This window comes from Miniopterus schreibersii (assembly GCF_964146895.1).
Source record: "Miniopterus schreibersii genome assembly, chromosome: 16".
NCBI lineage: Eukaryota > Metazoa > Chordata > Mammalia > Chiroptera > Miniopteridae > Miniopterus > Miniopterus schreibersii.
In genome coordinates this window covers 30,844,051-30,871,238 of record NC_138116.1, presented here as the reverse complement: position 1 = coordinate 30,871,238, position 27,188 = coordinate 30,844,051, and the positions used below count along the sequence as shown (strand labels likewise).

Genomic DNA, 27,188 nt, shown 5'->3' with positions numbered 1-27,188 from the left:
GTGTCTGTCAGCTGTGGGGAAACAAACCTCCTGCTGCAGGCGCTCTCCCGGCAGAGGCTGGCAACCCCACTTCCATGTATGGAAGTGAACGAAAGCAGTAAAACCTCAGGCATGAGTCTGGGCAGGGCTGGGGGTGGGGGCGGCATTCCTCACGGTAAGACAAGTCTGGGCCCAGAGGGATGGATGACAGGAGCCCTTCCGACCCTGCCCTTGGCCTGGGGTCCTGTGGATTCTTTAGGGGAACAGCCATAAGGCCAGAAGTGATAAAACACAAGAAAGCAACAGGCACAGCACAGTCAGTAGCCATAAGGCGCCCTGGACTGGGAGGCTCATCCACACGCAGAGCACAAACAGCAGCCAGAAAGCCACAGGAGCAAAGCCTGGGCCCTGACCATCAGTGCCACGCGTGCTGAGGTCAGCACTCTGGAATGCAAAATTCTCCACAATTTACCATCCATCATCATTGCTCCCACAAGGCCGGCACTCAAGGAAGGGTAGAATTTTTTGTGTGTGTGGTTTAATTGACTTGTGACTGAGGCTAAAAGGACAGTTATCCACTTCTTGCCAAGGCAAGTCTGGGAGCTGCAAAAAAAATTTAGGTCAAACTGTGGGTGCTGGAGTCAGAAGATCAAGGCTGCTGGTGCCCTGCAGGTGCCACTTACTACATGATTCTGGGCAAGTTACTTCATGGCTCTATGCCTCAGTATCCTCGTCTGTAAATTGGGGGTAACAACAGTAGGTGCCCCATGGGGCAGTCGTGTGAAGCCTGCAGTGCTGTGCCTGGCACAAAGTAAATGCTGTATAATTGCTAAGTATTATTATTAGCCATAATAAAGTACAGAGATTGCTTAATGAAGGTTTATAATACTCTAAATTTCATGCTCACCCAGCCCCCCCAAACACCTTCCCTTGGCCTCTGTGACAACCTCCCACTTTGCCCCTTTCTCTGTTCCTTTGCTGTCCTGTCCCTGGGACCATGCTGGTGCTCTCAGGTTCTCCCCTCAGGCCACCACTTCTCTCTCCACAAACTCTCTGGGTCTCTCAGTCCCTCTCCTGGCTTTATTTGCTGGTGACCCACAGACCTGCCTCAGGCACAGAACTACCTGTCCACAGAGCTGTAATCAAGCAGCTAGACAGCTAACCATCTCCACCTGCTTTTACTTTCCCTGGCTTCCCCCACAAACCAACACCCACTTGCATTTTCCCTGTCTTAGTTGGTGACATACCTCGATGCCATTAACTCTTTCCTGTCTCACCCTTTCTTAGTCAGCTCAGGCTGCTATAACAAACCACAGACTGAGAGCTTAAACAACAGACATTGATTTCTCACCATTCTGGAGGGTCCCAGAAATCCAAGATCCAAGGTGCTGGCAGATTGGGTGTCTGGTAAGGGCTCTCTTCCTGGTTGGCAGACATCTGCCTCCCTGCTGCTGTGTGTCTTCTTCATACGGGGGGGGGGGGGGGGGGGGGGGGGCGTGGAGGGGAAGCAAGCTCGAATCTCCTCTTCTTATGAGGGCATTAATCCCATGATGGGGTTAATGTCCCTGTCAGGACACAGTCCCACACCCTAATGTCCCTATATTTGCTGTCTCCCCACACTTGCCCATCTGACCTCATCCCTCACCACTCACTCCTGCCTCTCACTTTAGGCTCCAGCAGTGAGGAAACTGCAAATTGCAGATTCTACAACAGTAAGTATGGTATGATACTCATTTAGTTTTAAACACACATATTTAGTATATACGTATATAAAATGTGCGAGAATTCAGATGACAGATATATATCTGCATTAAAAAAACTGGAAAGATAGGCACTGAAATGTAAACAATAATGATCTCTGGTTGGTGCCATTTGGATGATTTTAAGTATTTTTCCTTCAGCAAATTTGTATTTTCAAATTTTTAAAATAACCCCAGGATTAAAAAGGGGGAGAGAATAAAGGAACTTGTTAGAGGAGTGGGCCCAAAGGCCAAGTAATATTAGGTTATAGCGGTTATTCTGCATATTTAGGATAATAGTTTGGGAAAATGGGTGTAGATGAGCCTCATTATTCAAGAATTCTGCATTTATGAATTCACCTACTTGCTAAAATTTTATGCAACCCCCAAATCAATCTAGCGACATCTTCACGGTCATTCTTGGAAATGCACAGGGTGGTAAAAATCTGAGTCACCCCCCACACACATTCCCAGCTGAGGTTAAACAAGGCAACACTCTGCCTTCTTGTTTCAACTCATACTGTAAACAGTGTCCTTTTGGCGGTCTGCTTAGTGCTGCATTTTTGTGCTTTCTGTTGTGATTTCGCTGTTTAACATGGCCCCCAAACATAGTGCTGAAGTTCCTAAGTGCAAGACGGCTGTGATGTGCCTTATGGAGAAAACACGTGTTAGATGAGCTTCATTCAGGCATGGGGTACAGTGTTGAGGCCAAAAGTTCAGGATTACTAAATTGACAGTTTATATTGAATAAGGTATCTTTAAACAGAAACACATACGAAACAAGTTCTGTACACAGTCACCATGGAGGGAGATGAACATGCGTGCAGATGGGTCACCTTAGCTCCATGTCACCTCTCCTTTCTGTACATAGCAAACTGCAAATCACAGCTTCAAGGAGACCTGGGCTGGGTTTCAGAAAGTACTTTAACGCACACAAGATGATTCAGTAATAAGAACTGGCTTTAGAAACGATTCCCTAAGTTTCAGAACATCTCAATTCTCCCTCTAGTGAAACAGCTGGCCTGCCCCAGCAGCCCCCTTTCCAAACTCTTGAGGCCGAAGCCAAGTATGTGTCCAGGACTGCCCGGCGCCGCCTCTGCTCTTCTCCACTCTGGCTCCCATCTTCCTGCTCACGTTGGAATAACCTCCTCAATAACCTCCTCAAAGCACAGGGCAAATTCCCGTGACCCCAGACCCCAGGGCCAGGTGCCAAGGGTTCAGGTCCCGGCTATCCCTCAACACGGGAAGGGCGCTAACTGCCTGGACAGGCCCCAGGATAACACGCCTCCTCTCCCCTCACCACTGGCCCAACAGGAAAAAATACTGTGGCCCTGAGTCATCAGAATGGAATTTCTCTTTAACACTTCAGTCTCATCAGCCCAGATGCACAAATTGAAGCACCTGGCTCTTTTTGAATTCCTTTCTTTACGTTTCCCATATTTCAGCCCTGGTAATCCCCTTCTTAAGTGCTCTGCACGGTTGTTCAGGGAGGTAACATGTTTGTTTTTACAGCGATGAGTTACAGCCACTTGAGGCTTTCCACAGAGGAGGTCTGACCAGCACCCCGGGCCTGACCCTGGCCCTTCCACAGGAAAGTGACTGCTCTCAGGAACGGGCTCCGGGGACCAGGGAACTCGTCCTGCTTTCTAGAGGCCAAGATACACAAAATTACTCAGGAAAAATAGGTCTGCGGCATTTCCCTCTTTTCAGGATGCTTATCTCTCTGTTCTAGAAGCAAAATTTGGCAGTCTTACAGGCACTGCTTCGCCTTTTTTTCTTAAAGGGCTATCAGAAAAAAATGACAAGGGATACCACTGACTGGGCAATAAGGAGACCTAGAAGCTGGTCAACCATGTGCCACCTCCTCTCTGGGCCTCAGTCTCCTTACCAGTTTAACACTGAATGACCACACTGCCCCATGTTATGCAACAGGAACATTTGTTTAATTTTGATTACAGCACAAACATAAAGAAGAATGTATGCCTTTGTTTAACTTTCAGACTCACCTTTATGCCTGGAATTCCATTCCTCTCCACCGGAATCCTGCCAACTCTCCAATTCTCAGTCCAAACCACTCAAATATGTATTAATAAGCTATACCAAATGTATTAAGTATGAATGACACAATGATGAAAAGCACAGAGTCCCTGCCCTTAGACACTTTCTGGTCTGGTGGAACTGTAGTTACCACCTCCTGACCAATGACCATGTGCCTCCCACTATGCTGAGGGCTTTTTATATCACGCGTCATCTCAAATCTCCACAGCAACCCTACAAGGTATGTACTGTTATCATTTCAACTTTACAGATGGGGAAACTGAGGCTTGGAAAGATTAAAATAACTTGCCAAAGCCCTGGCCGGGTAGCTCAGTTGGTTGGAGCGTCATCCGATGCACCAAGGTTGCAGGTTTGACCCCTGGGCACGGCACACATAAGAATCAACCAATGAATGCATGGATGGGTAGCACAGCAGATCAATGTTTCTCTCTCTCTCACAAATCAATAAATAAAAATTTTTTTAAAAAAGTAACTTGCCCAAGATCTCAAAGCTAGAGAATAGGAAATATAGATCTGAGCCAGGTCATCCACGAGAAGGGGCAGCCTCTCTGGCTGCTGTCTGACCGGGTCACAGTTCTTCAGGTTCTCAGAGCAACCCTATCCCACACCAGACGTCATCCTATAAAGACTCTGAATTTATATATATATCCTGCCTTATCTCCCCAAATAAATTATAAATGCCTATAAGAGCAGTGACTCTGTCATTAATTTCTCTGCATCCTTACACTGCCTGAGGCAAATGAGATACTCAAAAACCACATGACTGACCGAGGCTGGGCAGTGCCAATACAAAGCAATGAAAAGCACAAACTTGATTTTGTAATATGAACACATACTAAGTGAGAAATCCGGTTTGGGAGCTTCTTAGTCCCTGTCGTCACTCCCCCTCCCTCTCCCCAACACTATATAGTAGTGGAAAATTCCTAGAGGGACTGCCTTTGATTTTATGTAATAAAAAGAAGCCATTCACCCAGAGTGTCTTCTTTACAATCTAAGGAAGAGTATAGAAAATGCATTTCTGCACCCTGGCCCGGGATGAGGTTCTTCGGTTTGAGTCTGGCCACCTTGGTAGAAAAGCATCTGTTTCTTACTATGTGGCATGTCTGGAATCCAGACCTTCTTTCTCATTCCAAGCCCAAACCCCCAAGAGAGGCCACTATCACCTTGCAAACAGAACACCGCGGGTGGCTTCCCAGAGTCTTCACGCACGAAATCGCACCTCCAAGTCAGCATCACCTAAAATGTATTTTCCTGGCCATCTGCCAAAGGAACTTTTGTTTTCCTTATAAAAGGTAAAAATGTTCCCACTGAGCATGGGCAGCCTCTGTCACTCATCAGGTTTCAAACATGCATCGTCTTTCTCCATCCCATACTTACTCTCTTTAGCTGGATCAAATGAACTTTCTCCTTCTCAACTTTCCCCTTCATTCCCACACGGTTATTTATATCCAGAATATCTTTCTTTCTTAATCCACTGGACTATCCTCTCCTTCATTTTAAAAGGTCACTTTCAAGTTATTCTTTTCCAGAAAGCCTTCTTGAAGTAGCTGGCTGGAGGCTGATTCTTTCCCTCCTATGTTCCTTTGCTCAGTAAGACATGATTATGAGCAAGGTTACTCATCTCTGAAAACGCCACTAAACAGCTAACTAGATCAAAAAGGGTGCGGGTGGGGGGGCCTGGCCAGGTGGCTCAGTTGGTTGGAGCATCATCCTATATACCAACGGGTTGTAGGTTCAGTTCCCAGTCAGGGCACATGCCTGGGTTGTGGGTTTGATCCCTGGTTCGTGGTGCATGTCGGAGGCAACCGATTAATGCTTCTCTTCACGTTAATATTTCTCTCTTCCCCTTCCCCTCTCTCTAGAATCAATGAAAAAAGAGGAGGGGGAACCCTACACTAAAACAAGTGTTCCAAAACTACATGCACACTCTTTCAGGCAAAAGCAGAATTATTTTCTTCATATATATATTTATGTGTCTATTACAAATGATTACATTCAGAACATTTGCAAATCAGAGACCCACCACCACAGACATCACTACTCTAACGTAACGATTAGCAACCAGGGTTATCTCAATCTTTCTTCTTATACATCAGTTCAAACGGTGTTGAAAACATGGTATCTATATAATTTGGGATCTTGCTTTTTTGAACACAATATCTGAAGTATATAGTTCTATGTTCCACCAAAGGTCATTCATTAACTCCATTTGTAATAGCTGTTCAACTTGACTCTGAGCACTGTAATTAACCACTCCATGTTGAACATTTAGAGCATTTCCAGTGTCTTCCTATTATATACAGCTTTAAAGAATACCTCATCAAGGTAAGATGAGGCAAACATCTTTATAGTTTTGTTCTGACCCATAGGATATTCATTTAATCTGCCTATGTGACTAATTATTCAGAAAAAAATATTCTCACTTCTAAACTGATACTAATTCCCTTTCCATTCTTTTTTTTTAAATCCTCACACAGGATATTTTTTTCCATTGCTTTTTAGAGAGAGCGTAAGGGAGGGAAGGAGAGGGATAGAGAGAGAGAGAGAAACACCAATGTGAGAGAGACACATCGATTTGTTGCTGGGGATCAAACCTGCAACCCAGGTATGTGCTCTTGACTGGGAATTGAACTCGAGACCCTTGGGTGCATAGGCGGATGCTCTGACCACTGAGCAACACGGGCCAGGGCCCTTTCCATTCTTACATCAAGTCCCCTTTTAAGGTTCAACGGATCTTCGCAAAGTTTGCCTTTCATAATTTCTATTATCTATTTATCTAGTCAATAAATCTATTTGATTCCCATAGCAACCCTTTGATTTTTTTCTTAAGCGACTTGCCTACGTGAATCTACACTGAATGAGTTCTAAGTTTTTCCAGCTGCCTCATACAGAAAAGAATAAGGAATGTTCAGGGGGAAGGAGTTGTGTGCGATACTAGGTAAGATGACTTTTGGTATAATATTTGTACATTTTTCTCAAAGAAACAGACGCATTTCTAAGATGTTCTAAGGGGAGATTTTCTAAGTGGAAGAAATCATATTTTGAATACCTCTTAGGAGCTCACAACTGAAAACAATCTGGCCTAATAAAAAGATCTTTCTATAATGAAAATAATGGTCATAGTCCCTTATTTTATTTTATCGTTTCATAACTTTAGATTCTGGGGTGATAGATTTTCTAAAAATGCGAAATAAAAGCCTATATTGAACTAAATAAAAGCCTATATTGAACTAAATACAATTCGCCTACTACTACTCACCGCAAAAGGCACAGCATAATACAAGTGCCTGGAGTGGGGAAGTCTTTTGTCCCTGTATAAATCCACATACTCTTGGAAGGGAAGACTGACAGCCTCAGAGAACGAACCTCTCAATTTATCCAAATGGCAGGGCACAGCAGTGGGAATTTCACAGCCATTGTCTTCGCGTTGCTTTGTGTCAGTCCTAAAGGGGGCCCCTCTCTGAGGACAGGGAAAGCTGCTTTCAGGGAGAACCATACTCGGTGAGCTGAGCGTGTCAGGCTAAGCTTTTTTCCTTCTAGCCCTCGACAGTGGTGTTTTGGGGGGATTCTGTTCCTTGCTTCTGTGTTGGGTTCATTATGGAGACAGACATGATACAAAGTAACCGCAGGGCTATGCAATGACATCTCTAGTCTTTACCCACCTGAGACAGGAAAAGCGGCACCTGTCACCGGCAGCCAAGAATATGAGCAAGATCTATTTAAAAATGTGTGTGTGTGTGTGTGTGTGTGTTTGTCAGGGTCTCACATACTCACACACTTGTATATGTACAAAATACCTGTAAAGAGACACACAGAAACTGATCATGGTGGCTGCTTCGGGGCAGGCAAACTACGGTCAGCAGTAGGAGCGAGACGTACTTTCCCCTGCATGCCTTTCGTTTCATTCGATATTTTTTTTTAACAGGCGAAGGCACTATCCTTCCAGAAAATAAAAACTAATTTCCAAATGCTAAATCTCTTTGTGTAAAACATATTTAATCACAGACAGTTATATACGCAGTAAATGCCTATTCTTTTTTCTGGAAGAATGTACAAGACACTATTAACAGTGGTTATCTTTGGAAAGAGGATTATTTTTACAACGAAAAAATGAAATGCTGGCTTTCTCTTGCAAATGGAAAAAAGTTACTAAGTGGAAAAATAGCATTTAAGTATATGCTGCGTAAAGGAATATAAATGGCTTTTTAATATAAACAGCAGTAAAGCCGTAATTCGTGCTGTCTACACACACAAACAAATTCCACTCTCCTCGGGAAAGCAGACCATGTTGGTTCCAGGGATCTGCTCTGCCTGGTAACTACCACCTCTGTGACCGTAGCAACTGATGAACAGACGCAGATGATCTCAGAAAAAAAGTCATGAACTGAGACTTCACAGGAAAGCAGTGCTTCGAAACTCGAGTGTTCCACCAGTCCCTGCAAATTAATACTTTCCACAAATCCAAATGAAAGACAATATGCTCAAGTGGTATTAAGTGGTATTTTACTCTTAAGAACATTTGTAAAAGCTTAAAACAATGCACCCGAGGGCTGAAGCCAGCGACCTTCTGCAAATTTAAGAAAGTGACTTCCCCCAGGAAAGTGTTTGAAGGCATTTAATTCCAATTTATCTCTATGCCTAACATGTGAAATGTCAGAATTCTTAGGCATTGAACTGTAAAGCACATAACAGATCCACGTGTAATCTTAAATGGGCAAATACACTTGGGGAAGAAAACAAATCCATTTTAAAATAAGGTAAATTGTTCAGAATGAATGGACTGATTTGTCCCAAAACGTCAAATATTAAGAAAAACAAACCTATCCGCACAAGGACACTGGGTCACTTTGTAGTTAGTTACTGTCTCTTGCTAATTTTGAAACAAAATGCCACACTTAATTAGCCAGCCAGATTCTCATCCTGCGTGCCTGCGTGCGGGGGCCTGATGGGGAGAAATGGCATTAAGGAAAAGGCTCCCTCAGGCTCTATTAGTGCCCTAATGAGATGGTGGGGGATGGTTGGGACAAGGACAAGGCCGCCACTATTGCCACACGGTCTTCAGAAAATACAGGATTTGGGCCTCCTGGACCAATGGACACACAAATCCCACTCTCCTCGGGAAAGCACACCATGTTTGTCCCAGGGACCTGGATGGTCAGGGGTGTCTGGCCACAGCTACTCCTACAGGATACTGTGCAGGAAACAAATGTAGCAGCACTCCACACATGCACAGCTGAACTAGCAACTCTTCCTCTAAGGTATGAATTACATCCACGGGGGAGAAAATATGCCCATAATATCACCTATCTGTTGTCAGTGATTTCATCACCAGCAACCAACAGATGGAAGGAGTATTGATTTTCAAGAGGGCAAAAAGGGGGGAGGATCTGCAAACTACAGATTGGCGAAGTTGACATCAACACTTAAACAAGGCCCCGTAGCTTATTACGGTTATTAAACACACACTTAGGGAAAGATCAATTCAGGAGCAAGCGTGGGTTCACAAAACACAAGTCATTTCAAACCACTGTTCTTGAAAGGAAACAGCAAATATCTAACATACAGCGAGCTATCTGCTAAGGTCTCCTATGATAAACACATTAACTAGATGGAGAGATATGGGCTGAGTCATAACACAATTAGGCAGGGTTAGAAGCGACTGGACTTGAAGTTGGTTGAAAACTAACTAACAGGCCACCATTAGCCTGGAGGAAGTCTCTACTGGTGTGCCAGGAGGGGCTCCAACCTCAGACAAGGTCTGGAAGGGATCACATAATTCAAAAGCTCAGAAGGGGTTATGATCATTATGGGTGACCACACTGGCATACAAAAAGATTTCAACAGGCTGCAAAAGCTGATCAAATCTAAATAAACGGATTCTTAGAGATGACAGATATAAAATCTGGTACTGTTCTCATTTGTTCAGGTATAAGGTTGGTGAAGACGACTTTGGAGTTTGGGTTGACAAAAAGGTCAGTGAGTCAATGTGGTGTGATTCAGCTGTCAGAAAAGCAAATGGAATCTCAGGCTATGATAACGTAAGTCTAGAGAATATCTAGAACAAAGGAGGTGATAAGCTTACCCTCTGTGCTTGGGGCAGACCTCATTGAGTCTGTGTTCAGGTTTGGGGACTACTCTTCCCAGGTAAACCTGGAGAGGGTTCAGATACAAATGGCCAGGATAGCAAGGAAACTTGAACCCACACCATATGAGAAATGGTCAAAGGACCAAGGGAATCTCATTTGGTGGAGAGAAGAGTTGTCTCCATTCTTTGAAGGCTGGCCAAGTCCCTTGGGAGAGGATGGCTGATGTCAGAAAGGTCTCTTGGGAGATGGTAGGTTGTAGTCACTAGAAATGCCTCAGCAGAGGCTGGATGACCACTTTAGGGCACGTTGTCACAGGGTTAGCACAGATGACTCTAGTAGGCATCTACAGTTCTGCTTGCCCAGTACTCTTGTCCCCTCCCTCTGGTAACACACCTTCATTTTCCTTAGTGAGTCACCCCACCCTTTCTGATGCTCAGTCCACCTGGTTCATGATCCCACCTCTGGCTACACGGGTGTGGGTGTGAGTCAGGTTTGGCCAATCAGAGTATTACACACTCTGGCCACGGTGACAGGCTCTGAGATGGGAGGGTGACCAAGCTGGCCTCCTCCTGTGGGGGTCCTGAGAGGACAGGAAGCAAACCCAGGGCTGGTAGTGGCCCTTACGTCATCACTACGGGAAACAGCCTGCTGGAGGTCAGGGCCCACACAGAGACAAGCAGAGTGCAGAGGTGGAGAAGGGCAACCGGTCCTGAGGACAGCATTTGAGCGTCCCATGCCCATAAGGTGACCTACATCTGGACTTCTCAGCCATAGGAGGCTAGGACACTTTCAAACTACAGACCTAGAAAAAGGGGAGATATGGATAAGAAAAGGTTAGGAATGTGGCAAAGAGGTAGACCCAGAGACAGGGAAAGTTTAAGTGGAGGGGAACAACAAATAAACGGTGAGGGGAAATTGTAGGTTTAAAGGGACTTTAGAGACATAGCTACCAAATGTAATGTGTAGACCTTATTTGGATTCAAGCACACCTACTTAAAAAATATATATGAGAGAATTGGGGACAGCTGAATGCTGGACTGGGTATTTGCCGATACTAAGGAATTACTGGATTTTTAAGGTATTTGATATGATATTGTGGTTATGTTGGGTTTTTTTAAGAGTTACTTAGTGAAATGTTTATTAAGGAAACAGATATGATGTCTGGGAGTGACTACACTGTAATTCGGTGAGGGGTAGGTGGTGGGTGTCCATGAGTCCATGATCATCACATTTGGGTGCTGGGTACATAAGAGTTCACCGCACTATTTTCCCTACTGTGTGATGTTTGAAGTGGTCCATAATAAAAAGTTAAAATAAATGGCAGGAAAAATATGCATAAACCAGTGTCTCTCCCCCAGCTCAAAAGTAAAATAGAATCTGAATTTACTGAATAGAATCCATTCAGTAAAACTGAGTGCTCAATTAGTCAAAGAGCTGGTCTGGAATTCTACCACATTCAAAGACACGGGCAAGCCCTCAAACCAACACCTGACAAGTAATTACTGCTGTTCTAGTAAGAAACTGAAGGGAAACCAGACTATGTGATAGGCCACTAGATGCAAAGAACCAGGTGCTGAAGGCAGAGAGGGGGATACAAAGAAGAAAAATTCTTTTCTCCTGTAATCTGAACAACCATAAAATATGGAATGAGACCCAAGAGCCTGGGGTAAACATTTAAACGGCACTTACCATGCACCAGGCGCTGTTCTAAACATTTTTCAAATGTTAACTCATTTAACTCTTAGCAATCCTGTAAGGTAGATACTGATCTCCATTTCACTGACCAGGGACTAGTGACACCCGTTAGGTAACCTGCACCGAAGTCACATCGCTAGAAAGTGACTCAAAGCCAGGAAACCCAGACCCAGCATCCACACTCATCCACTAGGCAACAGCTTTTAAACACTGACTTGCAATAATGGAACAACTCTGAAGGTCTATGGATATAAATGCTATCAGTTGCAGTCCAGCACGTGCCCAGAGCTGAAAAATGCCGCCCTCACACCCACATTCACTGCCATTCAGAGCTCAGAGGGTAACACTGCGATTTTCCCTCATTGCGCGTTGTTCTACCCAATCTTTGTATTTCACATCAAACCCTGAAAAATGAGTACCAGATGAGGCAGCTGTGCTGTGAGCCACCACGATCAAAAGCAAACTGTCTTGACCTGATCTCGTTTAAAGGGGGGGGAAAAGGCAACGTCTTCTGATTTTAAACAGACTAAATCCATTCAGATTTTTATCCCAGGGATATTGACCAAGAAAGACAAATAAAAAACTGTAAACCCGATTCATCTGGATAAAATTCCCCTAGAAAAACAAAGAGGGAAACCCTACCCCTCGAACAGCAAAACTCGCCACACCCTGTTTTATGACTATTCAACGGTGATCCGAGATAAAAGTATTAACTGTAGAAATGTTACTTGAATTTACCTGTAATTGGTGTCTGCACTGAAATAATCCAACGGGGACTGGGTGATATGTGATAGAAAGGAATGCTGAACTTGAGGCTTGCACCGGTTTTTAAAAAGGATTTTCGGAAGAGTAGGTCATACAAAAATACATCATATAGCTGGTCCAAGAGTTATGTCCAGCAAGCAGCAGAAAATTTATGTTTGCTTTTAATCACACATGCCACAGAACAAAAGTTTCCATTACAGGGTTTCACTCCAGAAAAACAGCACTCAAGCAACTTTCAATTACTATACTTCTGACTTGTCATAAAGCAGAAAGCACATGTTTGAAATTTCACTGGAAGTCAGAACAGCAGTTTCTGAAAACCTCATAAAAGGGAGGACTGATTTAGTCCTAGAATCTCGGCAGGATACCTGAAGTTCAATTTCGTCTCTGAACAACAGCACTAAAGCAGCCCCAGGGCTTTGCATAGGATGAAGGGGAGTTGGGGGCACTTCACTGGCTGATCTAAAAAAAAAGCCACATCATTAAAAGGCCCTTAAAAACCACCACCACCACCAAAGGCGGCAACAGAAAAGAAGCTCTGGCTCCCCTGTCTTCCGAGCAACAGCAAATGCTTTAAGCAGTTAAACTACCTCTAGCTTATTTCAGAGTCTATGCATATCTAGAGTGAATCCACACCAGAAGCCATTTGTTAAAGAGAGAACTTTCAGCTCCCTCCTCTTCCAGAGAATGTTTGATGTGAACACTTTTAAAGATACAATTTCATGAACAGAAAGGACTGAGTTGAATTTAAGGGAGTTCAGCTGAGACCTTTCATCCAACACTGTGACCCTGATCTAATAATCAGTTCTCTTTGCTTCAATTCTCCAACTCAAACATACTTTGAAAAATTAAAACGCTTAATACCTATTGATTACTAGTAGCTGGAAGACATAATATGTATGCATTTGGAGTTCCTTAGAAGAAAGATGTTAGAGAAACACCAGCTATGTATGAACTAAAAAAGCATGGAATGATAGGTCTGCAGATAGGAGACTATTTTAACAGACTAAGATTTTTGAGATTTCAAAAATAGAGTGGAGTCTTGTCCTATTTTTAAGCACAGAATTACAGGGCAATGGAGTTACGCATCCATTTGCTCACTGAACTGCTCTTTAAAGCACTCATTAAGAAACGAAAACAGAAACGCCCACATACTGGGGGCATATACAATTAGACCATTCAATTAAGGCCCAACTATAATAGTAAATTTTTAAATCAAGCTAAGTAACAGTGAAAGTGCACATTCCAACACACACTACGTGGAAACTACAGTGCTTTCAAGTTACCAATCTCAAAGTCACACATCTGCTTTCTGTGATCCAGTTCTCAGCACCTAAGCACCGATCATCTTCCCCTCCCTTTGGTTGTTTTCTGTCCTCGACGAGCTTACCATCTAATGAAAAAGACCAGTAACAACAAAACAAAACACACACCAAAAAACCCAAAACACAAAAGGCTAACGGGTGTACATGATCTATGGATGCTCACAGAAGCATCCTACCAGAGGGAAAAGAGATAGGGAAGCTTCTTAAGAGCAGGGAAACCAGGACTGAGTTTAGAAGCAACCAACTCAGCCAGGTGGGAGGAGAGAGAGATGAGGGAGCACAGACCGGGAGCATGCTCTAGTTTGGACCTGACCCCAGAGACTATGAGCTACTGAAGAATTCTTAAGCAGCAGGATCACATAATTAAAGTTGTCTTTTTGGGCTTAGCATTCCATTCTGGAAACAGTCTAGCGTAGTGCTGATCAAGACTGGTGGGTCTGCCGTCCAGGGCCTGTCCAGGGGTTGTTTGTTACTAGCCCAAGGCAACTAGGCAAGTGCAGAAATTGAGAATGAGCACCGAGAAACTTTTACAGCAGCTCCACATCACAGCAACATCCAAGCTTGTGATCAATGGGCTCATCTTGTTGAAAAGGACTGAGGCCAGCCTATGTGTTATCAACTCAGTGGGCAGGTGCAGGTGGTTCAAGTTGTCTAGGAGTCACGTGTGGTAAGGCTACGTGTACTGGTGCGTGACTGACTGGAAATTAACAACACAAAATAAAACTGATGTTCGACGACAGACAGTTCTAGAAGCTAGTCTAGAGAATCACTTTGGAGGTCAGCACTGGAAGCAAGGAGCCCCAGGAGGCGGCTGCTGGAACACAGGGGTCTGAATGAAACCTGAACTCAAGCACTGATGGTAGGAATGAAGGGGAAGGGTCAAAGTTGAGGGCAATTAAGGTGATCTAATCAACAAGACCCGACGCCCTTTGGATGTGAGGGGTGAAGAGAATCGAGGCTGTCTCCTGAGACTCAAGTGAGGGGTGAAGAGAATCGAGGCTGTCTCCTGAGACTCAAGAATTCTTATTTACTTTTAAAATAATGGCAAGATGTAAATAAAGCAACAGTATGCGAGAGCTTCATTAAAGTCAGGATCAGCAAAAAGATTCTAAATTCACTGCCATTTTCTTTGAGTGCCTTTGAGTAAGCATAATAGTAAATTAATGGAATACAGAAAACTAAGCACCCTGGTGGTTAACCTCTGGGAATTAGAACATGAGGAAAGAAAACATCCTATGCCAAGCCTATGCTTTCCCCTGAAATGACACCATGCAGTATGGAGCTGGTCTAGTTTAGAACGGGGCTAGCTGGAGCCCCAAGCCCTATCGGAGAAAAAGGAGACCCCTCTCACTGAGGGACTTGTTCATCCCCCACCCCTGGTGTATACAACACAAAGCCTTCTTTCTTTTTTTAAAAAAAGTATCTTTATTGATTTCAGAGAGAGGAAAGGAGAGGGAGAGAGAGAGAGATAGAAACATCAATGATGAGAGAGGGTCATTGATCGGCTGCCTCCTGCACGCCCCCGACTGGGGATGGAGCCCGCAACCCGGGCATGTGTCCTGACCGGGTATCGAACCCCGATCGCCTGGATCCTAGGTCGACGCTCAACCTCTGAGTGCTGATATTAGAACAAGGACTCCCACCAAAAGAAAGAGTGATAAAAAGAAGGTAAGAAAAAAAACAAAACTAGAGTAGAATAAAATCAATGACCCTAACCTCAAAACCCACTGCTTTTCTCTGTGCTCTGGTTCACATTCTGACCCTTATCAAAAGACAAATTAATTAGCAAGGGCTGTGGACAGCTAGTCAGCGGGGCCTCTGCCGCTACCTGGAAGACACGGCGTGAACCTGCAAAGGCTGCAAGCCTGAGCAAAGCTATCCCACAGCATTCCGGAGCTGGGAAGGGAGGGGTTCCACGCTAGGGGGTGAGGTTTCTGCTGCTCCAGAGACCTGGCACGCTCCATTTCTTCCCACGTGAAAAGCAGCAATCCCTAACTTCCATGTGGCCCAGACTGAAGCAGCCCTCAGTAGACATGCCTAACTGGGCTGGCATGCCACAAAACCATCGCCAGGCGCATAATTAATCTCTCTCAGGAAGGGTGCCTCATCACCTTAAAGTTGCTCCCCTTCATTATGCCTAGGCTTCATTGATCTGCTGTCCCTGTTTCTTTTTTTTTTTTTAAGATGTCAAATTAACCTATATATATATATATATATATATATTTTTTTTTTTTTTTTTTTTTTTTTCAAATATATCTTCATTGATTTCAGAGAGAGGAAAGGAGAGGGAGAGAGAGAGACAGAAACATCAATGATGAGAGAGTCATTGATCGGCTGCAGCCCACAACCCGAGCATGTGCCCTGACCGGGAATCGAACCCTGATCACCTAGATCCCAGGTTGACACTCAACCGGCTGAGCCACGCCCGGCCGGGCTGCTGTCCCTGTTTCAATGGCAAATAGAAGTATGGAGCTCAGTACTATCAGTATTTTAAAGAATAGTTTTTTGTTTTGTTTTTTAATACCCACTTGCTTTTGTTTCACTCTTTTAGGTCTTTTTACTCAATTATAATCTTTTTGAGGGCAAATCGTTCAACTGCTTAACTATATCCCCTTGTATGCTTATAAACGTCATTTGTTTGAAAAGTTAAAAAATACACCTCATAACAGTTTTGAAATTCTATAATGTGATATATTCCGAAGGCTCAAGCTATGACATGAATTACTAAATTTCATGACAATGTATTAACAAATAATAGCTAGCACTTATGGAGCACAGACTATACATACGCCAGGCATGTGTATATTATCTCATGTAGTCTTTACAACAATCCTATAAGGCAGGTGCTATTATCATCTCCACTTTACTGATGAGGAATCTGTGGCACAGATGTGCAGGGTAACTTGCACAAAGTCACAGAGCTAATAAATGGCAGAGCCAGGATCTGAACTCAGGCAGATGGACAAGAGCCCGTCGTTTTAGGCACTACACTAGACAGCTTCATTACGCAGAGAAGAAGAATGAGATTAAAAAATACATTACAAATAATGGAACAAGGAAAAAGCCTCTTAAGGAAAATTGCTCTTATTACTTTAATTGGACTGTTGTCTTTTATTAGACAGATCCAAGTCCAGGAAACACAGTCAAGAGAAGGAGCCTCTCCTGATGCGGAAGGCAGAAAACACTAATTTTCAAAGTCGTGCCTTTTTGCTACCTTTTACCATCTTGATCGAAAGTGGTCTGTCAGTGTTGTAGAAATTGTTCTCTTAGTGGCTAGAGTATTTGGATTTAAGGGAGAAAGAACTGGGAGAGATGGAGCTGTAAGACTGGGTTGGTACCAAATCTTGACCCATCCAAAGAGCCAAAGGGATTTAGGTAAATTCTAGGCCAAGCCTCTGATTTAGTCTGAACTAAAAGAACCATGCAGAGCAAGCAAGTCATATGGGTTAGCAAGAAGATTCCACTTATGCTAGCTACAACAGGTAGACCAGGGATGCTGAACCAGAGTCCCCTGACTCTGTCACTCTCCTGCCCTGACTTTCTCTTCCCCTTTGTCAGGCAGGATGTTCCAGGACCAAGCCAGACCCCAGCAAACCTGTGCCCTTTTGATGTCAGCACACCCACAATGATCAAATGTATTCTGTCAGGCACCCAGCCCAGGCAAAGCTGAGTCCTGTTGTGGCTTTAAAACCAAAACCAGTGTTCTCCTCTGTGATGCTGAAGTAGATGCTGAAGATCAACTCTCCAGTTCTGACAACTAAATAACTTCTAATGGGATAGATTAAAAAAACCCCAAAAGTCCAAATCTTCACCACTTTCCAACTATTCCTCACAAGCTCTCCAGAACTCAGGAAATGTCTACCAAGAAAACAAAAACAAACTTACTTAAAACAAGTCTAACTGCCTTAACTTCAGGATTATGTTTCCTTACAAAACTGCTCTTATAAATTCACTCGAAGTTCTATTATCATCTAATTACAATTTCAATACAGCTATTTATATGTGTGTACTTGGAAGCCAAAAAATGAAGCTTCAATTACTTTTACACCTACCACTAAAGCAAGTAGAAACAGGACGACTGTCCATCAAGAATCTTTTCAAAAGATGCTGGAATTCTTTTATTTGCTGTTTTCTCACAGCTCCAAACAAGGTGAGAGGAGCCAGGCAAAATGCAGGCTTAACATATATGGTCATCACCAGACTTTCTTACTGCATAAAAGGGGAAATTAATAAAAGAAGAAAAAAAGAAATACCACACGGCATTTTCTTTCCCCACCATAATTTTTCAATTTTCTTTAGAGAAATGCCAGCCAATAACTAATTAGAACCATATCCTTTGTTATCCCAATGGGAAGTATACGAATGGTTTTAAAGAACAAATGTTAATGAGAACTTTAAAATATTAGTAATCTGGAACTTTGGTTTATCTTCAGTGTAAAACAAAATTCTCTTCTTTAAAGCTATTTTTATATAGTTGGTGAAACACGGACAGAGTCCATCAGCAAGAAGGTAAGTGTTCATCCACCCAGCATGAGCTAGGGGTACCCTGGACTTTTCACTGTTCTTAGCATAGAACTAGCATCACGAGCACCCCAATTTCAAACAAGACAAAAACTCAAAATTGTAGAAAAGGGATTTCTTCTGCCTCTCTGGTTTCAAGGGATAAAACAACTCCTTTCAAAGTGAGTGCACAGCTTTTGTAATTTTCAAGAGTATGTTTTCCATAAGAAACACAGCTGGAGTCTTTTTACCTGGTTGTATCACCTCAAATAAGAACGTTTCTGGCATAAGATCTTGAGTTGCCTATTCATGAACATCCAAGACCAGAAAGTACAGCCTCAAAACTGGACTTGTTTTAGAGAACTAAGTAAACAGAAAAACTCTGAGCAAAAATTAAATCTTTAAATGCTAATGCACTGTGGTTTGGGCATGTGCAGCTTTCTGAACTAGATTTCCAAATGAGGGTCTGCCTTGTGTCATCCAGACTCTCATCCTAGTGGAATAAGCAGGTCCTGGCTAGGGCCACAGACCACTTTTTTCTGTGCAAAACGACTGGTCAGGGCATAGAGAACCAGACATAGCCTATGTCATATCAAATATTCTCCTTTTTCAGAAAAAGCTTTAAGCATTTGCAAAACATCTCAATTTGCTCCATAGTTTTACTACCCAGCAAATCTATTTCCCCCACTGTGAAAATCACAATAGGCCTTGGGTCTGTCACATTTTGCCATCACTGGATGTCTGCAAAAGCTAGAAGTGACTCGCATTGCCCAATAAGGACATTATTTTACACAGACTTTGTTCTACAACAGAAACTTGCCATAATGATGAAAATATTACTTGGTAAATTGCTTTCTTAACATTATTCCTCCCCAAAAGGCCTATAAAAGCAATCACTAAGGAAAACAAAGGGTTCCATGTTGTAAAGCAAAAAAAGATTAACCATTCACATAATGCACTATCAAATGTATGAATCAAAGATGGGCAAAATCACCTAAAAAGTGGTTAAAATGCCAAGTTTTACCTCTTTGTGGTTAGTGAGCCCATGTTTTTTCAGTGTTACATGTACAAACTGTATTTGTTAAACTGTGTTTCATACTTTAAATCCCAAGTCTGTACCTCACCCTGCGCTTCATGATCGATGATTTACTGGAGACATTTGGGGTCACAGTATAAGCCTTTTGCTCTCACTAAATCTAAATCATGCTTCTCAACAAGACTCTATATACATAAAAGAAACACATGGCATGCCCTTACCGTCCTCCCTAGAGGAACCTAAAGGCCCCCAGTGCAGCCCTTCTCCTGTCCACAAATTGAGACTCTCCTCAGAGAAGGAAGGGGCTGAACTCACACGCTGCATACTAATTAAGCAAGAGAGCCCCACAACTTTTTCTTTCGATTCATGACAAAATTTCCTGAATTCGTTTTACTAAAACAGACATCTTCATCCAACAGATACACTCAAAAACCCAAACTAACTTCAGCGGCGAAGGAATGAGAAGTTGACAGCAAAGCATCCATTTCCCCAAACCCTCGTTCTGCCGGTCGACCTGCACCTCTGGGATCAGTGCAGCATTTAACGCGAAGCCCGCAGAGACGACAGTGGCCCACCAACCAAGCAACTAAGATCTGCCAGGACGGGTCTGTTCCTGCGCCTGGGGGGATCTGGGGAGGACGGCTGGACAGCCAGACAATGAAAAGCTCCCTGGTGGCCGCTAGTTCAGCGCCGGGTGCAGAGAGAGTGAGAAAGGGAGAGGACCGAGTTCCCTCCTTGCCCAAAGCCACGGTCAGAGGCCGCCTCCCTGGGGCACGGGGCAGCCTGGCCTCGGCCTCTGGGTCCCGGGTCCCAGGGGGAGGGGTCCCAGAAAAGCAGATTCCTCTGGAAAAGAAAGTAAACTTCCTGGTTTGGGCATTATGGGTAGGGGGCCGGCGCCCTCCCCCACCACTGCAGGTATCGGGGGGAGTCCAGGGACTGCGGGGCCGAGGCAGCCTTTCCCACACCTCTGCCCGCCGCAGGGGTCACGGAGTGGGGACCCCCAGCGCAGCCCACCCCCTGCGCGAGGCTCCCAACTTGTGCGGACAGGGCTCTGGACTACTCAGGGCGCAAGCCGGGGTCGGGGGAGGGGGGGGCGAGGGGTGTCAAACTTGCCCCTCGGGCGCGGCCTGGCACCGGCACCGAGGGCTCGCCGCGGAAGCCCCAACCCAGCGGGGTCCCGGGATGGGGAGCGGGCACAGAGAGAGGAAGGAGACACTAAGGGGCAGGAGAGGAAGCGCGTGTAAAGATGGAGGAGGAGGCAGAGAGGACAGAGGGGCGGGCGGGCGGGGGGCGGCGGGGACCCGGCTCCCGGGAACGCGCGGGGTGTGCCCTCAGGCCGGGGGCGCCGACGAGGCCCGCGCCGCTCACCTTCCTGTGCTTCTCCTTGTAGGGCAGCGCCAGCCACGGCATGTCCCGCACGAAGTCCTGCCACTGGCGCTGGTCCTGGTCCGAGGACACGAAGACGATCTCCAGGCGGCGCCGCGGCTCCGGCTCCGCGGCCGCCCCGGCCCCCGGCCCCGGCCCGGCTCCGGCCCCCGGCCCGGCCGCCGCGTCCCCCCGCAGGCGGCCGTAGAAAGCGGCCAGGCTGGCGCTGAGCTGCGCGCAGGGGGCGCTCAGGCTGCAGCCGAAGTAGAGCCCGAGCAGCGAGATGCCGCGGGCGCCCAGAGAGTGCACGTCCACCTCCTCGCCGCCGCCCGTCACCAGCTTCTCGCCCAGCAGCTCCTCCAGGAAGCCCGACATCCTTGCCCACCGCAGCCGCGGCGCGCGGGCGTGCAGGCGGCGGCGACCCCGCTCCCTTGGTCCGCGCGGCGGGCGGAGGCGGCGGCGCGGCGGCGGCGGCGGCGGCGGGAGAAGAGCCCCGCCCACAGAGGCCCGCCTCGCCACGCCCCCTAGCCCGCCCTCGCCACGCCCCCTAGCCCGCCCTCGCCACGCCCCCTCCGCGGTCGGCTCCGGCTGCGCGGTCCGCCCCGGCTCCGTCCGCAGCCGCGGGGGCACCGGGCGCCGGCTTCCGCCGCGCGGGCACCGCGCTCGGGGATCAGCCCTGGCGCGGAGGCTCCATTCCCGCCCCATGCCGACGGGAATGCCTGGGGCCTAAGCGAAGAAAGAAGGGTCCGCGGAGCCCGCCTTTCCAAGGCTGCGGGACCTGGCCGCCACCCTCCATTTCCTCTCCCCTCCCAAATTCTCCGTTCCCTCCGGACTTCTCCAAAGATCCCCACGGCCCCCCTTCCCGAGTCCTCTTACGCTTTCTTACTCCGTCCCCTCCTCTCTCCCCGACACAGAGCCTAGCGTTGGCCCATTTCGCGCTCCACTGACCCCTCTTTCGTGAGGCTTGTAGGACTTCCCACCTTCATGGCACGGGTATCGTTTTCTCAGCTGGCACTTACTTCCCTGTGTGTGTTTTGTCTTCTCTACCCTAAGAGGGCTGGAGGACGCCACCTCGTCTATTCCTTGGGTGGTTTCTGATCTGGGGCTAGCACACGTGCGAGAATCCACAATACCTGGGGGTGATCGCGGGTCGTGCTGTGGGCTTTCCGTGCACGGATCGCAGCAGCGGGGCCCCGCCAGCGAGTGGCTGCCTTCCATCCGCTCAAACGCACGCGGCAGAAGCCGCAGCATCTTTAAATCAACGCTGGCCGCTCTCCTGAGTGGTTCCCTAGCTTACACCAGGTCTGTTGATAGTTGAGAAAAATTCTAGGGACTTTTTTTTTTTTTTTGGCCCGTTGGCAAGATGCTACCCTGTGCTTAGAGAGAACATGGGTTAAACAGGTGGTCTGTGGCAAGTCTTCCGGCCACACACACGCACACGAGAAATTAAATGTGTACCACGCCCACCCACAATCTATGACCTTCAGTGTGTGTCAGCTCAGATACCAGCAACCGGCTGAAAGGAAAAATACGGTCTGACTGCCCCTCACCAGCCCTTCCGAAGTTATTTCTTGGGTATCTACCGCCATCTAATGGAAAAAGTGAAAAAGAAAATGAGATCTACAGAGCCCAGTACTACAGGAAAAGAGATACTTGGCAGCCAAGCAGAAATTTTATTTTTTATAGCAACTTCACACACACACACACACACACACACATGCAAATCACAGCACGCTTTACAGAGTTCATTTAAACTTCAAAATATAACTGTAAGCTTTTGGCACAAATTTTCATGCCTAAGGTTCTCAGTTTTTCTAGGTTAGAACAAGGAATTTCACTGGTTTTCAGGTCAGTGAAATGTTAGCACATAAACCCATGCAAGGGGTAGAGGTGAAAGCCAAGAGTGGACTGGCAATCTCTAAAAAATTATATCCATTTTCTGAGTATCTACCTAATATTGCTGCTCATTTCACAAACAGGTTCTTTGGATTGAGGACTGCCTTTAAGTAGGGAAGAACCCACCACAAAGGCAAATTCTGAGTTAATTTTGTGTCATGCCAAAATCCTGTGCCACTACAGGGACAGCATTACTATAAAACACAGAAAGCATCACTTTGTGGTCAAAGCTATTAAAAGAGACATTAAATTATTAGATATTTTAAAATCCTGTAAATGGATTCATGCTTTATCTTCTCACCGAAATCATATCTGAAATACCTGTGGTTGGTTACATCAGACACCATTGAAAGCATGTGAGACAGATAGAATCCTATACTCTAATATTTTCAAATGAACACTGACGAAATGTGAAATGATTGTAAACTTTTATATCCTACGGAAGCCAAAGGACAATTTGGTGTGGAGGTAGGTGAAGAGGGAATTTGGGGGATTGAAAACTTGGGGAAATAATGAAGTCATTACTAAAGTACTTAACTTTGGTAAACTAGTGCAAGTCTGATATAAAGAGGCAGTTTGTTCGGCATTTTACTTTTATTATTTTACAGGAAAGCACTTTCCACTGGAGTGTGTCCAAACCAGCATCTGGCACCTGGGAAAGTGAGAGTTTGAACATGCTGCGCATGAAATATAAATAAAATTTAGAGAATTGTTGGTGCAGCAGGCCTTGGTTAGAAGCCAAATATCACAGCTGCCTTTTAAAGGGGCGTGGCAAGAGGGGATTTGCGATGGAAATGATTCCAAAATCATAATTCTAGTGGGTGTTTGTTACAAGAAGAGGCCCAAGGAGACTCATTGGGCTTCCTGTAAAGAATAGCCAACATCCTTTGGCTTGCCGAAAGCACTCTCTCTGCTTATGTAATTCAAGAGACCCACTTAAAGAGAATGTACTTACTGGGATTTAGCTAGCTATGTTGCGTGAATCGACTGGCTATTCTGAAAATTACTATTGTTTTAAAACAGCTATTAAGGAACTACAAAATGCCTGACATTGTACAGAAAATATACACATTACAGCGTTTTCCTTTCGGGAAATTGTAGTCTACAGTACATGATGTCATACAAAACATGCACAGAACAAATACATATCTGTCACCTTTAAGATTCACAAATCACATTCCTTGGTCTTCAGGTGTAGTAGCATTTCTGCACAAAGATGTGTGTGTACAGATATTTATTGATACACTGGTAAAATTAAAGAAATGCTGGGAAGAGCCTAATTATGTATCAGTGAGAATGATTCACTTATGACACTTTCATCACTAGGGACATAATCTGGCCATAGAAAAGAATTAAGGAGATTTCTCTGAACACTTATTGGTCTTCGTTCTCCAGAGAAACAAACAAACAAAAATTATACACACAGAGACACACACACAAACATATATATATACATATGTATGTATATGTATATATATATATATAGAGAGAGAGAGAGAGAGAGAGAAAGAGAGAGGGAGGGAGGGAGAGATCTATTATAAGAATTGAATTTACTCACATGATTATTGAGGCTGAGAAGTCCCAAAATCCTGGAGACCCAGGAGAACCGTTGTAGTTCCAGTCTGAGTCCAAAGGCCTCAGAGTCAGAACTGATGGTGTCAGTTCCAGCCTGAGTCTGAGTCTGAAGGTGAGAGAAGACCTGTGTCCAGCTGGATGACAGCTAGAGAGAGCAAACTTTTACTTTACCTCCACCTCAGTTTACCTTTTTCTCTTTGGGCCTTCAGCCCATTGGGTGAGGCCCACATTGTGGAGGGAGGGCAGCCACTTTACTCAATCTATCTATTCACCTAGAAACACCCTCACAGACACATCCAGAGTAATCTTTAACCAAATATCTGTCAAGTTGACACATCCCAAGTCTGCCCCTTGTCAACGTCTCATTTCCTTAAACCATACTTACTCTCCAGATGCAGACCCTAGCCGGTCATAATTTCATCTAACATGGTATAACTAGCCTGTGTACAACCAAAGGTGCACTAACCCCGTCATCAGGAGAGGAGGTAAAGTGATGTTTATTCCTCTCCTTGACACCCTGCACCTATGATGTAAAGTTAACAATACTTAAACCCTATGATATATAGTTAATACATCTTAGGCTACATGATAAGGGAATAAGAGAAAAGAGACAAGGGTACCTGCCCTACTCAGATATACACACACAAACATATTCCTAACAAGGGCAGGAGGAAACGCTTATGACAATTACAGCTCCCATGTCTCTAGCTGCTCATGTGATCATAGCTGGTAGCTATAAGTACCTTCCCCACTAGCCTTTTCTTATCCCCCTTGCCTTCACAAGCACCTCAGCTCGTGCTTTACCTGGTAAAGTGACTCAAACTTTTTTATTAAAGATTTCACAACATGAATCCAGGTGATTTTTTTTTTTTAATCCCCCCCAAAGGGTATTTTTTCCATTGCTTTTCAGAGAGAGTGGAAGGGAGAGAGAGAGAGAAACATTGATGTAAGAGAGACACGTCGATTGGTTGCCTCCCGCAGGTGCCCTGACCAGGGCCAGGGATTGAACCTGCAACCGAGATACGTGCCCTTGGCCGGAATTGAATCCCAGGACCCTTCAGTCGGAGGGTCGATGCTCCAGCTCTAACCACTGAGCAAAAACAGCTAGGGAGTGACTCAAATCTTTATTCCTGAAGGGCCTGGGCCATTATGGTCCTGCCTAGATTAGGTTGTTGTCGTTTTCCATTGACCTTAATCACAGGGCATGGTAACAAAGACACCTCCTGTATTTCAGTCATACTCTTTTTCCCTCCACTGTAGACGAGCAGTCCAATTCCCCCTTGGTAGTCAGGGTGAGTCACCCCACCCAACGCAGGAACTCGCTTCTTTGCCTGTTAATTCAGAGGTACCAGGAGCCCAAAGTGGCTGGGTCCTAACTTCCAGTGCAATGGAATCATCGTTGTGCCTTCTGGTGGAAGCGTTTTCCCCTGTGGAACTGAGATGTCTAGGCCAGCAGAACATAAGGTTGTGGGAAAAAGAGAAAAAATGTTGCTAGTGGGTAACTGAGGAAGCAGGGTGAAGACACTCCCGTTTCCACCCCTTGATTCCTGGGCTCATCACATACACTGACATGGAATATCTCTAAGATGTAACACAAGAGAAAGTAAGGTGCGGAATAGGTGGGACATACTAGGCTGCCGCTTGTAAGTTTTTAAGTGGAGAAACATACATATACACTCACAAGCATAATGTTTATATATGCACGACGTCTATCTGGAAAGACACTTAAGAAATAGTAACAGACTGCCTGGGGAAGGGAACCGAAGGAAATAGATGTGAGAAAAACATGGAAGCTATAATTCCAGTCCAAGAAAAAAAAAAAAAACTTATTCAAAAGATCAGATACTATACACGGAGAAAGAAATATTTAAAGTACATCGGGACATCTCAAAATGAAAGAGACAAAAGTGTCTCACACACAAAAATTCAAATGCTGTTATAACAAAACTGTTAGTGCAAAATGAACATTTTGATTATAAAAGCTTTCCAAGTCCACATAGTTCAAAAAGTAATTAATCAAATTTGAATCAAAATTCATTCAAACAAAAAATTGTATTCCATTTCATTGAGAATTCCCCGTAAAAAATTTTACCTATAGGTTAATGCTATTTTACAGTTTTTACATCTGCTTTATCTTTTCCTTTTTACAAAGCTGGTCCTTTGTAGCAGATCCACTGATAAGGGAAACTGCTGTAGAGAGAGGTGAGTGAAGCAAAATACAGAGGGGAGGCTTGGCAAGGATCAAGGCGAAGGAGGGGAAAGAAGGGTGTTGTCCTTGTTGGTTATAGCAGAATTGTGGCGCTTATCTTTCTGGCACCAACTTGATATGTAATTTTGGGAAGTAGCCATTACGTTCTTTTTATTGTTCATTGTATCCCCCAGAAAAGCAGGAGTCTAGTTCTTGACGCCTCCTAACTCTTTTCTGAGCGAGGAGGGCAAGGTGCTAGAAAAGCATAATTCATGTTTCTATTTGCCTCCAATACCTCTCAGCTCAAATCTCAGGATCACAACTTGTCATCCATGTGCTCCCGTTGCAGATACAGCCAAAGTGTCTGATTCATGAACCAAGTCTGAAGTCGGTCCTAGCAATCCACCAGACTGCCAGACTGTTTGCCAAATCTCCAGTAACTTCTGTAAGCAAAGCCAAAGCAACAGCACAAGAGATAGTAAGCAAATCTGGATCGTTGGGTATGGGTGAGTAAATAAAACTCCCAAACAATTATGCTGTGGGAGAAATCTGCTCCAGAACATTAAGACCACCCACCAGAATCGGGCTAGAGTCTAAGGACCTGTTGGCAGAAATGGCACAGGATATTTCTGCTCTCACTGTGGCTATCACGGGTCAAAGGCAGAAAGAATGAAGAAATAATAATAACAAATATTTTCTAATAATTTACACTCAACTGAGGACAGGACATAAGTCAAAGAAATGCCACCAAGTTAAAAAGTCCAAACTCATCTCCCAAACACAAAAGAGCACAGATTTTTAAGAATGATTCTGGCCTGGCCAGCGTGGCTCAGTGGCTGAGCGTCCACCTGGGATCCAGGTGATCAGGGTTCAATTCCCGCTCAGGGCACATGCCCGGGTTGCGGGCTCGATCAATGACTCTCTCATCATTGATGTTTCTATCTTTCTTTCTCCCTCTCCCTGAAATCAATAAAGATATAT

At 45.0% G+C, this 27,188-nt stretch overlaps 1 protein-coding gene and 1 long non-coding RNA gene across 2 annotated transcripts in view; one reads left to right on the top strand and one right to left on the bottom strand.

Annotated features, from left to right (window-relative positions):
- Positions 1–21,011, bottom strand: part of NXN (nucleoredoxin) — a 132,955-nt gene extending 111,944 nt beyond the window's left edge. The window contains exon 1 of the mRNA XM_081162247.1: positions 20,552–21,011. Within this exon, the coding sequence (XP_081018373.1) occupies positions 20,552–20,923 (372 nt within the window). The 5' untranslated portion in view covers positions 20,924–21,011. The remainder of the gene's footprint in view (positions 1–20,551) is intronic.
- Positions 21,012–21,433: 422 nt separating this feature from the next.
- Positions 21,434–26,776, top strand: LOC308546597. The gene is made up of 3 exons (XR_013997359.1): positions 21,434–21,541; positions 26,172–26,221; positions 26,557–26,776. It is a non-coding gene; the product is annotated as an uncharacterized lncRNA (long non-coding RNA).
- The last annotated feature ends 412 nt before the right edge of the window (positions 26,777–27,188 follow it).